The sequence below is a fragment of the Pseudophryne corroboree genome, chromosome 1 (genome assembly GCF_028390025.1).
Source record: "Pseudophryne corroboree isolate aPseCor3 chromosome 1, aPseCor3.hap2, whole genome shotgun sequence".
NCBI classification, from domain to species: domain Eukaryota; kingdom Metazoa; phylum Chordata; class Amphibia; order Anura; family Myobatrachidae; genus Pseudophryne; species Pseudophryne corroboree.
Window position 1 is genome coordinate 604,197,632 of NC_086444.1, and position 17,895 is coordinate 604,215,526.

Consider the following 17,895-nt stretch of genomic DNA (forward strand, 5'->3'; position numbering starts at 1 on the left):
TCAACAGGTGGTGGTCAAGGTTCCCCTCCTTCAACAAGGAGGGGGTTATTATTCGACCATGTTGTAGTCCCGAAACCGGACGGTTCGGTCAGACCCATATTGAATTTAAAATCCCTGAACATATACCTGAAAAGGTTCAAGTTCAAGATGGAATCGCTAAGAGCGGTCATCGCAAGCCTGAAAGGGGGAGATTTTATGGTGTCTCTGGACATAAAGGATGCATACCTTCATGTCCCCATTTATCCACCTCATCAGGCGTACCTCAGATTTGCGGTACAGGATTGTCATTACCAATTTCACACGTTGCCGTTTGGTCTCTCCACGGCCCCCGAGAATCTTCACCAAGGTAATGGCGGAAATGATGGTGCTCCTGCGGAAGCAAGGTGTCACAATTATCCCGTACTTGGACGATCTCCTCATAAAAGCGAGATCAAGAGAGCAGTTGCTGAACAGCGTATCACTTTCTCTGGAAGTGTAACGGCAACACGGCTGGATTCTAAATATTCCAAAGTCGCAGTTGGTTCCTACGGCTCATCTGCCTTTCCTAGGCATGATTCTAGACACAGACCAGAAAAGGGTTTATCTCCCGATAGAGAGAGCTCAGGAGCTCATGACACTGGTCAGGAACCTATTAAAACCAAAACAGGTGTCAGTGCATCACTGCACTCGAGTCCTGGGAAGGATGGTGGCATCATACGAGGCCATTCCCTTCGGCAGGTTCCATGCGAGGACCTTTCAATGGGACTTACTGGACAAGTGGTCCGGATCACATCTTCAGATGCATCGGTTAATCACCCTATACCCCAGGGCCAGGGTGTCTCTCCTGTGGTGGCTGCAGAGTGCTCACCTTCTCGAGGGCCGCAGATTCGGCATTCAGGACTGGGTCCTGGTGACCACGGATGCAAGCCTCCGAGGGTGGGGAGCAGTCACACAGGGAAGAAATTTCCAAGGTCTGTGGTCAAGTCAGGAGACTTGCCTTCACATCAACATCCTGGAACTAAGGGCCGTATACAACGCCCTACGTCAAGCAGAGACCCTGCTTCGCGACCAACCGGTTCTGATTCAGTCAGACACCATCACCGCAGTGGCTCATGTAAACCGACAAGGCGGCACAAGGAGCAGGGTAGCGATGGCAGAAGCCACCAGAATTCTTTGCTGGGCGGAAAATCACGTAAGCGCACTGTCAGCAGTGTTCATCCCGGGAGTGGACAACTGGGAAGCAGACTTCCTCAACAGACACGACCTCCACCCGGGAGAGTGGGGAAGTCTTCGCACAGACTGCAAGTCGGTGGGTACTGCCACAGGTGGACATGATGGCATCCCGCCTCAACAAAAAACTACAGAGGTATTGCGCCAGGTCAAGAGACCCTCAGGCAATAGCTGTAGTCGCCTTGGTGACACCGTGGGTGTTCCAGTCGGTCTATGTATTTCCTCCTCTTCCTCTCATACCCAAGGTGCTGAGAATAATAAGAAAAAGAGGAGTGAAAGCGATACTCATTGTTCCAGATTGGCCACGATGGACTTGGTATCCAGATCTGCAAGAAATGCTCACAGAGGACCCGTGGCCTCTTCCTCTAAGACAGGACTTGTTGCAACAGGGGCCCTGTCTGTTCCAAGACTTACCGCGGCTGCGTTTGACGGCATGGCGGTTGAACGCCGGATCCTAGCAAAGAAAGGCATTCCGGATGAGGTCATTTCTACGCTGATAAAGGCTAGGGAGGACGTGACAGCTCAACATTATCACCGTATATGGCGAAAATATGTTGCTTGGTGTGAGGCCAGGAATGCCCCTACGGAGGAATTCCAGCTGGGCCGTTTCCTTCACTTCCTACAGTCAGGAGTGAATTTGGGCCTAAAATTTGGGTCCATTAAGGTCCAGATTTCGGCCCTATCCATTTTCTTTCAAAAGGAGTTGACTTCTCTACCTGAAGTTCAGACGTTTGTAAAGGGAGTGCTGCATATTCAGCCCCCTTTTGTGCCTCCAGTGGCACCTTGGGATCTTAACGTGGTGTTGAGTTTCCTGAAATCCCACTGGTTTGAACCACTCAAAACGGTGGAGTTGAAATATCTCACGTGGACGGTGGTCATGCTATTAGCCTTGGCTTCGGCTAGGCGTGTGTCAGAGTTGGCGGCTTTGTCACATAAAAGCCCCTATCTGGTTTTCCATGTGGATAGAGCAGAATTGCGGACCCGTCCACAATTTCTGCCGGAAGTGGTTTCATCCTTTCATATAAACCAACCTATTGTGGTGCCTGTGGCTACTACGGACTTGGAGTATTCCGAGTTGCTTGATGTAGTCAGGTCTTTGAAGGTTTATGTAGCCAGAACGGCTAGGGTCAGGAAAACAGAGTCTTTGTTTATCCTGTATGCTTCCAACAAGCTTGGTGCTCCTGCTTCAAAGCAGACTATTGGATCTGTAACACGATTCAGCAGGCTCATTCGGCGGCTGGATTGCCGCTGCCATAATCAGTTAAGGCCCATTCCACTAGGAAGGTGGGCTCTTCTTGGGCGGCTGCCCGAGGGGTCTCGGCATTACAACTTTGCCGAGCGGCTACTTGGTCAGGTTCAAACACTTTTGCAAAGTTCTACAAGTTTGATACCCTGGCCGAGGAGGACCTTGTGTTTGCTCAATCGGTGCTGCAGAGTCATCCGCACTCTCCCGCCCGTTTGGGAGCTTTGGTATAATCCCCACGGTCCTTACGGAGTCCCCAGCATCCACTAGGACGTTAGAGAAAATAAGATTTTACTTACCGGTAAATCTATTTCTCGTAGTCCGTAGTGGATGCTGGGCGCCCGTCCCAAGTGCGGACTTCTTCTGCAATGCTTGTATATAGTTATTGCTTAAATAAGGGTTATGTTATGGTTGCATCAGGGTTGACCTGTTGCTCTGTTGTTGTTCATACTGTTGACTGGGTATGTTTATCTCAAGTTATACGGTGTGATTGGTGTGGCTGGTATGAGTCTTGCCCTGGATTACCAAAATCCTTTCCTTGTACTGTCAGCTCTTCCGGGCACAGTTTCTCTAACTGAGGTCTGGAGGAGGGACATAGAGGGAGGAGCCAGAGCACACTAGAATCTAAATTCTTTCTTAAAGTGCCCATGTCTCCTGCGGAGCCCCTCTATTCCCCATGGTCCTTACGGAGTCCCCAGCATCCACTACGGACTATGAGAAATAGATTTACCGGTAAGTAAAATCTTTATTTTTTTCATGCTGTGTATTGTATTCTGTCCATGTAATAGAGCCCTGGCCGATGGTATACACTCTGTTTGGTATGCAACGTTAGCAGGCTGCCAAAGGTGCTCATTGTGTTATGCCCTAACAGGGTTATATAATCATTGTCTTTCTCTAATCAAGAGGACCTAACATTAAATTTGGAAAGGCTTCAGACAAGGGGGTAAATTTACTAAGATGGGAGTTCTATTTAAGATGAGATGTTGCCCATAGCAACCAATCACATTCCAGGTATTACCTTCTAGAAGGTCCTAGATAAATGAGACTTAAGGCCCATACACACTTGACGATAGTCGCTCATTATATCGTCAAGTGTGTATGCACCGATGCGCGGCCCCGCGGGACGTTAACGACCCTCGCTTATCTGTGGAGCATGTATGCTCAATTTCCACTATGGTCGTTACCGACCAGAGACGTCGTTGAATGTGTATGGTGTGAAAGACCAACGACCAAGCCACTGTTCACCAGCCCTGTTCCCAGCTCATTTTCTCTGACGTCCTAGTGGATGCTGGGGACTCCGTAAGGACCATGGGGAATAGCGGCTCCGCAGGAGACTGGGCACAAAAGTAAAGCTTTAGAACTACCTGGTGTGCACTGGCTCCTCCCCCTATGACCCTCCTCCAAGCCTCAGTTAGATTTTTGTGCCCGAACGAGAAGGGTGCACACTAGGTGGCTCTCCTGAGCTGCTTAGTGAAAAGTTTAGTTTTAGGTTTTTTATGTTCAGTGAGACCTGCTGGCAACAGGCTCACTGCATCGAGGGACTAAGGGGAGAAGAAGCAAACTCACCTGCGTGCAGAGTGGATTGGGCTTCTTAGGCTACTGGACATTAGCTCCAGAGGGACCGATCACAGGCCCAGCCATGGATAGGTCCCAGAGCCGCGCTGCCGGCCCCCTTACAAAGACAGAAGAGGTCCGGAAAATCGGCGGCAGAAGACGTCCTGTCTTCAACAAGGTAGCGCACAGCACTGCAGCTGTGCGCCATTGCTCTCAGCACACTTCACACTCCGGTCACTGAGGGTGCAGGGCGCTGGGGGGGGGGTGCCCTGAGATGCAATAAAAACACCTTGGATGGCAAAAAATGCATCACATATAGCTCCTGGGCTATATGGATGAATTTAACCCCTGCCAGAATACACAGAAAAACGGGAGATAAGGCCGCCGAGAAGGGGGCGGAGCCTATCTCCTCAGCACACTGGCGCCATTTTCCCTCACAGCTCCGTTGGAGGGAAGCTCCCTGGCTCTCCCCTGCAGTCACTACACTACAGAAAGGGTTAAAAAAGAGAGGGGGGCACTAATTACGCGCAGTATTAAAAATACAGCAGCTATAAGGGGAAAAACACTTATATAAGGTTATCCCTGTGTATATATATAGCGCTCTGGTGTGTGCTGGCAAACTCTCCCTCTGTCTCCCCAAAGGGCTAGTGGGGTCCTGTCCTCTATCAGAGCATTCCCTGTGTGTGTGTGCTGTGTGTCGGTACGTTTGTGTCGACATGTATGAGGAGAAAAATGATGTGGAGACGGAGCAGATTGCCTGTAATAGTGATGTCACCCCCTAGGGGGTCGACACCTGAGTGGATGAACTGTTGGAAGGAATTACGTGACAGTGTCAGCTCTGTATAAAAGACAGTGGTTGACATGAGACAGCCGGCTACTCAGCTTGTGCCTGTCCAGACGTCTCATAGGCCGTCAGGGGCTCTAAAGCGCCCGTTACCTCAGATGGCAGATATAGACGCCGACACGGATACTGACTCCAGTGTCGACGGTGAAGAGACAAATGTGACTTCCAGTAGGGCCACACGTTACATGATTGAGGCAATGAAAAATGTTTTACACATTTCTGATAATACGAGTACCACCAAAAAGGGGTATTATGTTCGGTGAGGAAAAACTACCTGTAGTTTTCCTGAATCTGAGAAATTAAATGAGGTGTGTGATGATGCGTGGGTTTCCCCCGATAACAACTGATAATTTCTAAAATGTTATTGGCATTATATCCTTTCCCGCCAGAGGTTAGGGTGCGTTGGGAAACACCCCCTAGGGTGGATAAAGCGCTCACACGCTTGTAAGAACAAGGGCTCTACCCTCTCCTGAGATGGCCGCCCTTAAGGATCCTGCTGATAGAAAGCAGGAGGGTATCCTAAAATGTATTTACACACATACTGGTGTTATACTGCGACCAGCAATCGCCTCAGCCTGGATGTGCAGTGCTGGGTTGGCGTGGTCGGATTCCCTGACTGAAAATATTGATACCCTAGATAGGGACAGTATATTATTGCCTATAGAGCATTTAAAAGATGCATTTCTATATATGCGTGATGCACAGCGGAATATTTGCCGACTGGCATCAAGTCTAAGTGCGTTGTCCATTTCTGCCAGTAGAGGGTTATGGACACGACAGTGGTCAGGTGATGCGGATTCCAAACGGCATTTGGAAGTATTGCCTTATTAAGGGGAGGAGTTATTGGGGGTCGGTCTTTCAGACCTGGTGGCCACGGCAACAGCTGGGAAATCCACGTTTGTACCCCAGGTCGCCTCTCAACATAAGAAGACGCCGTATTATCAGGCGCAGTCTTTTCGTGGGCAAGCAGGCAAAAGGTTCCTCATTTCTGCCCCGTGACAGAGGGAGAGGAAAAAGGCTGCAGAAATCAGCCAGTTCCCAGGAACAGAAGCCCTCTCCCGCCTCTGCCAAGCCCTCAGTATGACGCTGGGGCTTTATAAGCAGAATCAGGCACGGTGGGGGCCCGTCTCAATGAATTTCAGCGCGCAGTGGGCTCACTCGCAAGTAGACCCCTGGATCCTTCAGGTGATATCTCAGGGGTACAAATTGGAATTCGAGACGTCTCCCCCTCGCCGTTTCCTAAAGTCTGCTTTACCGATGTCTCCTTCTGACAGGGAGGCAGTTTTGGAAGCCATTCACAACCTGTATTCCCAGCAGGTGATAATCAAGGTACCCCTCCTGCAACACGGAACGGGGTATTATTCCACACTGTTGTGGTACCGAAGCCGGACGGCTCGGTGAGACCGATTCTAAATCTAAAATCTTGAACACTTACATACGGAGGTTCAAATTCAAGATTGAGTCACTCAGAGCAGTGATTGCGAACCTGGAAGAAGGGGACTACATGATGTCTCGGGACATCAAGGATGCTTACCTTCATGTCCCAATTTACCCTTCTCACCAAGGGTACCTCAGGTTTATGGTACAGAACTGTCACTATCAGTTTCAGACGCTGCCGTATGGATGGTCCATGGCACCCCGGGTCTTTACCAAGGTAATGGCCGAAATGATGATACTCCTTCGAAGGAAGGGAATTTTAGTTATCCCTTACTTGGACAATTCCCTGATAAGGGTAAGATCCAGGGAACAGTTGGAGGTCGGTGTAGCACTATCTCAGGTAGTGTTGCGGCAGCACGATTGGATTCTCAATATTCCAAAATCGCAGCTGATTCCGACGACTTGTCGTCTGTTCCTAGGGATGATCCTGGACACAGTCCAGAAAAAGGTGTTTCTCCCGGAGGAGAAAGTCAGGGAGTTATCCGAGCTAGTCGGGAACCTCCTATAACCGAGCAAAGTCTCAGTACATCAATGAAAGGGTTCTGGGAAAAATGGTGGCTTCCTACGAAGCAATCCCATTCGGCAGATTCCACGCAAGAACTTTCCAGTGGGACCTGCTGGACAAATGGTCCGGGTCGCATCTTCAGATGCATCAGCGGATAACCCTGTCACCAAGCACAAGGGTGTCTCTCCTGTGGTGGTTGCAGAGTGCTCATCTTCTAGAGGGCCGCAGATTCGACATTCAGGACTGGGTCCTGGTGACCACGGATGCCAGCCTGCGAGGCTGGGGAGCAGTCACACAGGGAAGGAATTTCCAGAGCTTATGGTCAAGCCTGGAGACATCACTTCACATAAATATCCTGAAGCTAAGGGCCATTTACAATGCGCTAAGCTCAGCAAGACCTCTGCTTCAAGGTCACCCGGAGTTGATCCATTCGGACAACATCACGGCAGTCACCCACGTAAACAGACAGGGTGACACAAGAAGCAGGAGGGCAATGGCAGAAGCTGCAAGGATTCTTCGCTGGGCGGAAAATCATGTGATAGCACTGTCAGCAAGTGGGGACTTCACCCAGAAGTCTTCCACATGTTTATAAAACTCGACAAGTATTGCGCCGGGTCAAGGGACCCTCCGGCAATAGCTGTAGACGCTCTGGTAACACAGTGGGTGTACCAGTCAGTGTATGTGTTCCCTCCTCTGCCTCTCATACCCAAGGTACTGAGAATTATAAGATGGAGAGGAGTAAGCACTATATTCGGGCTCCGGATTGGCCAAGAAGGACTTGGTAACCGGAACTTCAAGAGATGCTCACGGAGGATCCGTGGCCTCTACCTCTAAGAAGGGACCTGCTCCAGCAAGGACCCTGTCTGTTCCAAGACTTACCGCGACTGCGTTTGATGGCATGGCGGTTGAACGCCGGATCCTGAAGGAGAAAGGCATTCCGGATGAAGTCATTCCTATCCTGATCAAAGCCAGGAAAGATATAACCGCAAAACATTATCACCGCATTTGGCGAAAATATGTTGCGTGGTGCGAGGCCAGTAAGGCCCCGACGGAGGAATTTTCAACTAGGTCGATTCCTACATTTCCTGCAAACAGGAGTGTCTATGGGCCTGAAATGGGGGTCCATTAAGGTTCAAATTTCGGCCCTGTCAATTTTCTTCCAAAAAGAACTAGCTTCAGTCCCTGAAGTTCAGACGTTTGTGAAAGGGGTACTGTATATACAGCCTCCTTTTGTGCCTCCAGTGGCACCTTGGGATCTAAATGTAGTTTTTGGGTTCCAAAAGTCACATTGGTTTGAACCACTTAAATATGTGGAGTTAAAATATCTCACATGGAAAGTGGTCATGCTGTTGGCCCTGGCCTGGGCCAGGTGCGTGTCAGAATTGGCGGCTTTATCCTGTAAAAGCCCTCATCTGATTTTCCATTCGGACAGGGCGGAATTGAGGACTTGTCCTCAGTTTCTCCCTAAGGTGGTTTTTCAGCGTTTCACCTGAATCAACCTATTGTGGTGCCTGCGGCTACTAGGGACTTGGAGGACTCCAAGTTGCTAGACGTTGTCAGGGCCCTGGAAATATAGGTTTCCAGGACGGCTGGAGTCAGAAAATCTGACTCGTTGTTTATTCTGTATGCACCCAACAAGCTGGGTGCTCCTGCTTCTAAGCAGACTATTGCTCGTTGGATTTGTAGTACAATTCAGCTTGCACATTCTGTGGCAGGCCTGCCACAGACAAAATCTGTAAAAGCCCATTCCACAAGGAAGGTGGGCTCATCTTGGGCGGCTGCCCGAGGGGTCTCGGCTTTACAACTTTGCCGAGCAGCTACTTGGTCAGGAGCAAATACGTTTGTAAAATTCTACAAATTTGATACCCTGGCTGAGGAGGACCTGGAGTTCTCTCATTTGGTGCTGCAGAGTCATCCGCACTCTCCCGCCCGTTTGGGAGCTTTGGTATAATCCCCATGGTCCTTACGGAGTCCCCAGCATCCACTAGGACGTCAGAGAAAATAAGAATTTACTTACCGATAATTCTATTTCTCGTAGTCCGTAGTGGATGCTGGGCGCCCATCCCAAGTGCGGATTGTCTGCAATACTGGTACATAGTTATTGTTACCAAAAAAATCGGGTTATTGCTGTAGTGAGCCATCTTTTCTAGAGGCTCCTCTGTTATCATGCTGTTAACTGGGTTTAGATCACAAGTTATATGGTGTGATTGGTGTGGCTGGTATGAGTCTTACCCGGGATTCAAAATCCTTCCTTATTGTGTACGCTCGTCCGGGCACAGTATCCTAACTGAGGCTTGGAGGAGGGTCATAGGGGGAGGAGCCAGTGCACACCAGGTAGTTCTAAAGCTTTACTTTTGTGCCCAGTCTCCTGCGGAGCCGCTATTCCCCATGGTCCTTACGGAGTCCCCAGCATCCACTACGGACTACGAGAAATAGAATTATCGGTAAGTAAATTCTTATTATTTTAATAAACTGTTCAGCTTGGATGCTTCAACGATGAATGGTCTATGGTCTTTCGTCTTTGGTCGTTGGTAGTGTGTATGCTCATGTCGTTTGCTCAGCTGTTCAAGGGAAGTTCAAGGGAAGTCGTTAACGACGGTCGTTAACGATGTGTGCATCGTCAAGTGTGTATGGACCTTTAGAATCTGATTGGTTTCTATGGACAACATCAAATCTTAAAAAGAACTCCCATCTTAGTTAATTTACCCCAAGGTCTTTTATAAATCTGTCACACATGTTATTGGCCAAATTGGAAGTGGTCAAGTACATTTTGATTTTTTGATTATTATTATTATTATTATTATTATTATTATTATTGGCATTTTGCTAGTGCTATTGCAGTGTTTGTGTGGCTTACATAACAGAGCAACAAATGTTAAAATACCCCTCTTTCACCTAAAACCCAGGTCGACCTGGGTTTCCAAACACTGTTAGAACCTGGGTCAGACCCCGGTTAGACTTCATCTTGGACCTAGGTTATTCCTGGGTTATCCCCCTTTACACTGAACCTGGGTCTGCCCTTCATGTCACTCCTACCACGTTTCTTTCTAAATGCCAGGTCGTGACCCAGATGAGGCCCTGATCAGACTGGTGGCAGGACTCGGCTTCTTCCTGGGTTGGTGCCGTCAGTGGTCACGTGTGCAGTGGTTCTCCCTATGCAGTAAACGGGTCCCGGGTTTCATTGACCCAGCTTACCCATTTGCACTGAATCACGACCCTGATGCTTTCTTGGACCAACCCTGCAAGCTAGTCAGTTTGAATTCCCATGTCACTGGATTATCACTGCAATAATCCAGGTTTTTAGCGGCAGTGGAAAAGGGGTATCACAGACACTCCCTTGAGGTGGGCCTCTACATACACAGCCAATTTATAACCCTTTCACACCGCCAATGCCGGATCCCACCCGGGTGGGATCCGGCATTTGACGCTACCGCTGGCTTCCCCGACACGGCAATATGCCGGGCGAGTTGCATAGCGGCGGGGGTCAGAGCCGGCAGCGGAGGCTGAGGTGGCGCTGGGAGATTATCTCCGCGCCGTCTCTCCCTGTTGTAGTGAACAGGTCACGGGTCGCATCGACCCGGGAGCCCGTTTACGCTGCCACTGACCCGGTATTCAACCCTGGAATAACACTGCTTTATTCCCGGGTTGATTTATCGGGTCAGACAACCCGGGGTTTCGACTATGGCGCTTTCACACCGCACGCCGACCCAGCAATATGTCGATACCGGGTTATTTGTGCGGTGTGACAGGGGTATTAGCAACTTCTGAGCATATTCTGGGTCGGATAACCCGGGTCGAGCTGTTTACACTGCACTGTAAAACCCCTTTCACACCGCACAAATAACCCGGTATCGACCCGCATATTGCCGGTGTGAAAGCGCCATGGTTAAAATCTCAGTGCCGGATCACACCCGGGATCCGTTTCCATTTTCCGGGTGGGATCCGGCCTTGGTAATGTGAAAGGGGTATTACCCATGTTCGACCCTGGTAGTTACTCAACCTGGGTTATTTTTCAAGGACCCTTTTAAACCAAGCTGTGACCTGGGTAAACCTGGCAATAACTAAGGTTATTGCTACAGTGGAAAAAGGGTATAACTGTTGCTTCTGCTTTAGAAACTCCAATATATTATATTGGCTTACAGCTTGTTACTGCAGGAAAGGTTTCAGGGTTTCATTTGAAAGCAAACCTATTCCAATTAATGACTTCTTGGCTTTGATCCGTAAATTGCATTTATAACCCACAGGCAGTCTCATTTGTATTCGCCACTCAGTGTTCAAAGCAATAAGTATGTTTCTTCTCTTTTATATTATATGAAAAAAAAAAAAATAAAAAAAAAAAAAAATATATATATATATATATATATATATATATATATATATATATTGTGTATAAACACACATTAATAAAGGATAATAATAATAATAGGATTTAAAAGGACAATCATCTTAAGTGCAAACCCAGAGTGTTTTACATTTTAATAATAATTCCTGTTACATCCCGCATCCAGAACCACAGATGTGCACCTTTGAAAAGCCACCTCTTAGTAAATATAGGCCAAAAATGTTGACATACTTTTATTTATTTATTTATTTTATCTGGGGGGTTTTGTTTTTGTATTATTTCCTTACTCATCACTCTTCTGTTCTCCCCCCCCCCACTGTTTTCCTTACACTACTTTGTTCTGTATAGGAATGGGAACTGTAAGTTGGTGCAGCAGGGTAAGGAGTGTGTACAAGGACTACGTCTTCGACATTACTATATGTTGTGTGGTTCTCTGCTGCGTGTCTGGAGCCGGATGGCATCTGTGATATCTGACATTACCAGTAGCAGTTACCTACAGATTGTACGTTTGAAAACCAAGGATAAACATAAGCAAGTGGGTAAGTAGCTGGCACAGACATTAGTACTCCTTCCAAAGCAGACACTTATTCTTCAACCAGTCATCTGCTGCCATCAGACTGCTGGGATTAACAGTATTACTGTGTATAAATAATTTTTCTCTCTTCACATCAGGCATTAAGATTCCAGAATCGTGTGTGTATAAAGTGCAGGAGGAGCTGAAACAGATGGATATGAACGTCAAGCGCAGACATGAGGAATCCCGACAGAATGCGGAACGTCTCTCCATGGTCTCTATGTCCTCAGCAGCCCCTCCATTGGACCTCTCTTTACCTTTTTACCGTCCACCTCCTTTTCCAGGTTGTGATGTTTTGGATCTGACTTACAGCCCCCCACTTACAAGTGCACAGGAACAGCGTGGGTATACTTTCCCTGACAGTCTAGGGAACATTCTCTCCCCTAGTGACCCTAACCCCAGCCAGCAATTTAATGTTCGAGAAATTATAGAAGAGATGCTCCAAAAACTAAAAGCTCCAGATCCAACTCCTTCAGACCGTCAGAGTGTCATCCAGTTTGGTGGAGAGCACAACAGCTTCTGGGGTACAGACTAATGTTTGAACATTTACCCTTGATATCAGACCAGCAGACTTGCCCCACAGCACTGTTCCAGCAGTCTGACACCATCATTAAATGCTGTGCTCTACAGAGAGATTAGACCGAGGAAATCTAGAGCTTCACAGACCGAAGTAAGCCATGCACTGTTCATCATATTCAGAGGACCAAGTGTCATGCAGATGTTTATCGTGGCATGCCCATCTTCTTACTAACACATCCGTTACCCAGACTTACTGACTAGCTGACACATCAGGTGCTGCACACTGCAGTCTGTCCCTGTTTTTTTGGGACCTGAAATTTGCAGAATGCACGCTGGGAACCCTGCACTTTGAGTTTCTGTCCTCAGTTCCTTTTCCAACCTAGGATAGGTATGGGATTTCTTTCCCGGTGTATATAGGTTCTTCTGTGTTCATGAGCTGACTCTTCACAGCGCTCAGCACTTTACAGTCTTCTCTGCAGAGCTGTACACACGGCTGGCTGAAAGAGCCTTGGGCAGAGCAATTGCATGAATGCGCAGTGTAATACGTATATGGGGAAGGGTTGGGAGAGACAGACTTGGGTTTTCATTGTGTATTGTTATTTTAACCCCTGCTAATCTTTGCACTATTTGCTGCCTCATGACCACCTCCCTGTGGATAGAAGGGGCCTTGGTGTCTGCTCAGGGTACATTTGTGTGTGTATATATATTTATATCCATATCTGTATATCTCAGGCTGGGTACCGTTTGCCAGACGGAGGCAGACACTGTTTTAAGTTTTATGCCAAAGAAATTTTACTTTTTCCTCCCACCTTTCAATAAATATTTAATAGATTTTATTTGTCCATGTGGAGAATGTAGCTTCCCCAGTTCCCTGTGTAAGTGCATTTGTGCTTTCTGCTTGGTAGGTTACACTTATAATACATAGGTTATTCTGTGTATTAAATGAATTGTAAAAAGGGACAGCTGTATGACTCTATAGTTTATAGCAGTACCAAGCTGTACACAAATGCACACTGACCTTGGGAAAATGGAAAGACACATGATGCAGGCTGGTGGCATACAATACTACACATATATTACCTCTAGAAGAACTAATCAAATCCATTTACATCATGGCCTGCATTCAGGACAAGCTAATATTACATTATATTTGCAGGTATTGTTGGATTTAATAGAGGAACCAAACTTGTATTGATATAATAGCGAGAAGTACTCACTGTCTGCTCTGTGCAATTTATGTTTTTCTCTTTGAGCCTTATGTACCAATATCACATTGTGAATAGATTTATTTTATTTATTTTCTGTCCTTTTGGGGGTGGAGGTAGGTCTGGAAATACAATTCTTTAATGTTATGTCATTATAGAGCTTTGGGCTGTGGGACTGTTTATGCTTGCTTCTAGTACAAGTCCAGTTAGTGAATGGTTATTAAAATACATTAATATAGGCAACATGGGAATGCAAGCAATCCCTGTATTGTACACCAATGAAGAACTCTTGTGTACTCTGTCAGTTTATATCTTAGGTTGCATTTCAGTGCTTTACGTTTCCCACTTCCCTCCAATGGTTTGCATTTCACAAGACAAATGACGTCAGAATGATGCTTCAGCAGGTGCTGGGGCGCAGCATGTTGTGCTGGCATGTCTTACTGACTCACTATGTTTTCTCGGAACGTCTGTTTGCTCATTTTCAGCACTGCCCTGCCATATTGGCAGCCTACCAACCTCCCCACACACATCGTGTTACCCCTCTGCCAGTGGGCTTCTAATTCCAGTTATCTCTTCCTCCCATTGTACGCTTCATTTAAACCATCAACCAAAGATTAAAGTGTGTCTTACATATACGGCTCCTAATGCCTCTATTGGCACTGTGTGTGCTCTGTCCCAACTCAGACTACATCCCTGTCATTGTGGCTGACACTTCAAAGCAATACTTCTCATGAACTCCGCTATGGTGAATCATTTTATGCAATGTCTTTCAATCAGTGCCTTGCTCTTCTTGTACACAAGTAGTTTGTGTACACCACTGCTGAATGCTGCACCTCTTATTTAATGTGTTTTATGTGTTTACTCAATGCCGAACTGTTTCTCAGGTATTTTTACCCCTTTTACTGTCAGGGAATTCTGCAACACTTTTCTCTGGAATTAGTGCATGCCCCTCTGGCAGTAAAGGGGTCAAGAGGAGCTGCTGCTGCCCCCTCCATCTCCAAGTTATTCTTATGTGTACCCAGTAAGATCACTTCCCAGTGTCTGTGATGTTTGACAGGTTCTACAATTAAGTTATTATGATGCGCGTGTGCTACTGACTCTGCATCCTGTCGCACACGGGTCTTAAACACATATATTTATGTCTGTAAAAAAAACAAATATATATATAGATGTATACAGTTTTATTTAGAAAAATGTGCCTTCAACCAATTCCTACATTTTCTATTTGTAACTGAAGGCTGAATTCACAGCTACTCAGTAAAGTTTTCAATGTAAATACAAATCTCTTGAGTCTATCTTTGATGTGAAAGTGTTGTGTTGTAAACATAAAATTGTACTACAGGCATGTGCTGACCTATATCGCTATATCGTCAGCTTGGTATTAGAGATGTGACCTCACTGCAGATAAAGGGAGTGCACGTAATTCCTCTTATGTCTATGAAATATGTTTTTGGAAGCATCCTGCTTTGCTACCAAAATAGTAAGTGACTACATGCTTCTCTAATGGTACTGCTTGTGTAGTCCCACAAAGAGCCGGATTAATCCTATTAAAGTCGATTTGTTTGTTAACAGGAATTATTCGAAGGCAGTGTGAAGATCACCCTTATATGACTGCACAGACAGGCCCCATTGGAACTGGAGGAACCTTCTAGTTGTCCAGTTCATGCACAGTGTCAAGATGTCATCCTCTGTGTGTGGCCACACGGGACACTAGCCCTGGAACTGGGCCAAACAATGGTTTCAGGCTATGTGTTTCTACCATTAGAAATAACATTGCTCTACATATGTTGCAGTGCATACAGAAACCCCCATTTACTGGTCTTTACTCAATGGGGCAAGGGCAAGTAGAAAGCTGTTACTAGTATTTATTTATAAGGTGCCACAAGGAATCCGTAGCGCTGTACAAGGGGATAGTTGAGGATGATATGACTCATTCTATTGCGTGATGGTTTCTAAAATAAGTTATAGTCACTGACCACTCTTAAAGACTTGCAGTCTAACACCTTGTATTTTTCTCCATGCTGCTTCTGGTTTCTCTTTAGCTTGAGTGAGACTGGAAAATCTGTTTCATAGTTGGGTCTAAGTAGGTCAGCTGTTTCTTAGCAAATGACCGACCAAATTGTCTTTAAGAATGTGCTCAAGAAGGTTAAACAAAAAAAAAAAAGGAATCAATGTTTCCAGCCTTAATTTTAAATTGTATATTCATACAGCTTTATTCTCTGATTTTGTTGAATCCTACACAATCTCCATAGTAAGAATGTATAATCCCTCCCAGTGTTGTTCTCATTACATAAATTCAAATAGGGGGTGTACCTGCGCTCCTCTAACCTTTTAGTCTTAAGATGTCTGAGTTATTTCACCCCAAAACAGAAGAAAACAACATATAGGGGGAGATTCAATTGTTTGAAAAGTCAGTTGGGAGTCTGTTTTTCCCTGTTTATTAGAAAGGAAAAAACAGACTCCCAACTGAGTTTGCAAACATTTGAATCTTCCCCATATAGTGTACACTGTATGAGTGCTGAAACATACACTCAGTATGATTTATATGCTCAACGATTCATGCATGTAATTGAGCCTTGCCTAATAGTGCACCCGTTGCTTGGGGACTGCAAATTGTCCAGGTGGTTTTCAAACCCTTTTCTAAGTGTTCCTCAGGATAGAAAGGGTTGCAGAAAAAAAAAAAACATATTGGGTGGTATTCAATTGTTTGAAAAGTCAGTTGGGTGTCTGTTTCTACCTATCTAATAGACGGGGAAAAACAGACACCCAACTGACTTTTCAAACACTTGAATATCCCCCATTGTCTGTTGTCTCATGGGAGCTATTTCATATGGGGTTGGAGTGGCTATCGCTGCTATTCCCTTGGAAGCAGCAGTGATAGCTCTGTATGGTAATGCAGCAGGAGGTGTCTATTACATGCAGACGTCTCCTGCTGCAGTAGTGATCTGACCTGCGTCCTAGGATGCAGCATCGGATAAATGGTCTTGTCACCTGGTGGGTTGCTGCTTACATAGGAACGCATTAGCCACCCATCGCAGAGGCCAGAAAATCTCTGTGCAACGACGGAGATCCATGGCCTCTTCCCTGCCCCTAATAGCAGTAGACCGTCAATCTCTGACAGTCTGTTGCCGTCCTGCTTCCTACATCGCAGGACCCATTTGCGCACGTGCAGAATGGACCCTGCACATATGCAAAGTACCGAACATGAAGTAGCAGGTCTGACGGGATCTGAATGACCCCCTTTGTGAATCAGACAAGATAAGTCCTTCAATATTGTCCTCACCCTTTCTAAATGTGTTATTTGCCTTGGACATTTATTTTTAATCCTGATATCCATTTGTTTAAAAGTAATGTAATAAAATCCTACTCTCTCATTAATGACAGCTATAAGGATAAATAATCTAGAGTGCTAGGGTGTTCTTAGAAAAAATAATGTCTAATTAGGGATGGTCTTCCCAAATTGAGAAGAAATAATATATAAAAAGTTTTATTTATTCATTCAAAGTTGGAGTCTTAAAGCATACAATAATTGAAATGAACATCTAAGTATTAAAATAAGGAGAGATAATACAGGTTGAGTATCCCATATCCAAATATTCCGAAATACGGACTTTTTTGAGTGAGATAGTGAAACCTTTTGTTTTCTGATGGCTCAATGTACACAAACTTTGTTTAATACACAGTTATAAAAAATATTGTATTAAATGACCTTCAGGCTGTGTGTATAAGGTGTATATGAAACATAAATGAATTGTGTGAATGTAGACACACTTTGTTTAATGCACAAAGTTATAAAAAATATTGGCTAAAATAACCTTCAGGCTGTGTGTATAAGGTGTATATGTAACATAAATGCATTCTGTGCTTAGTTAGGTCCCATCACCATAATATCTCATTATGGTATGCAATTATTCCAAAATACGGAAAAATCCCATATCCAAAATACCTCTGGTCCCAAGCATTTTGGATAAGGGATACTCAACCTGTACTAAAAGAAATAATATTATGAGATGGAACATAAGTGAACTTGCCCGGAGGAAGCAGACAGATCTGCCATATGCAATGCAGCTGCTGTATTATGAGGTTATTGTTTTCCCATTCACTCCTGCATTTCTTACTTTCTATCTCATAATATTAAGTGTTTTACTTTTAGTATTGGTGCAAATTATGTAACAATGGGGCAGATGTATTAAGCCTGGAGAAGTGATAAAGCAGTGATAAGTGGAAGGTGATAATGCACCAGCTAATAATCTCCTGTCATTTTTCAAACCCGTAATGATTGGCTGGTGCGTTATCACCTTCCACTTATCACTGCTTTATCATTTCTCCAGGCTTAATACATCTGCCCAAATGTATTAAGCCTTAAAAATTGATACGGTGGAGACTGATGAAGAGTGATAAAGTACCATCCAACCAGCTCCTAACTGTCATTTCAAACAGCCTGTGACATGGCAGTTAGGAAG

The 17,895-nt window shown here is 45.7% G+C and overlaps 1 protein-coding gene across 4 annotated transcripts in view; it reads left to right on the forward strand.

Moving 5' to 3' along the window:
- The window catches only part of SBNO2 (strawberry notch homolog 2), a 233,572-nt gene extending 218,858 nt beyond the window's left edge, over window positions 1–14,714 (forward strand). For all 4 annotated transcript variants that reach the window (XM_063914353.1, XM_063914354.1, XM_063914355.1 and 1 more), the window contains 2 exons: window positions 11,483–11,673; window positions 11,807–14,714. In XM_063914353.1, the coding sequence (XP_063770423.1) occupies window positions 11,483–11,673; window positions 11,807–12,243 (628 nt within the window). In that variant the 3' untranslated portion in view covers window positions 12,244–14,714. The remainder of the gene's footprint in view (window positions 1–11,482; window positions 11,674–11,806) is intronic.
- The last annotated feature ends 3,181 nt before the right edge of the window (window positions 14,715–17,895 follow it).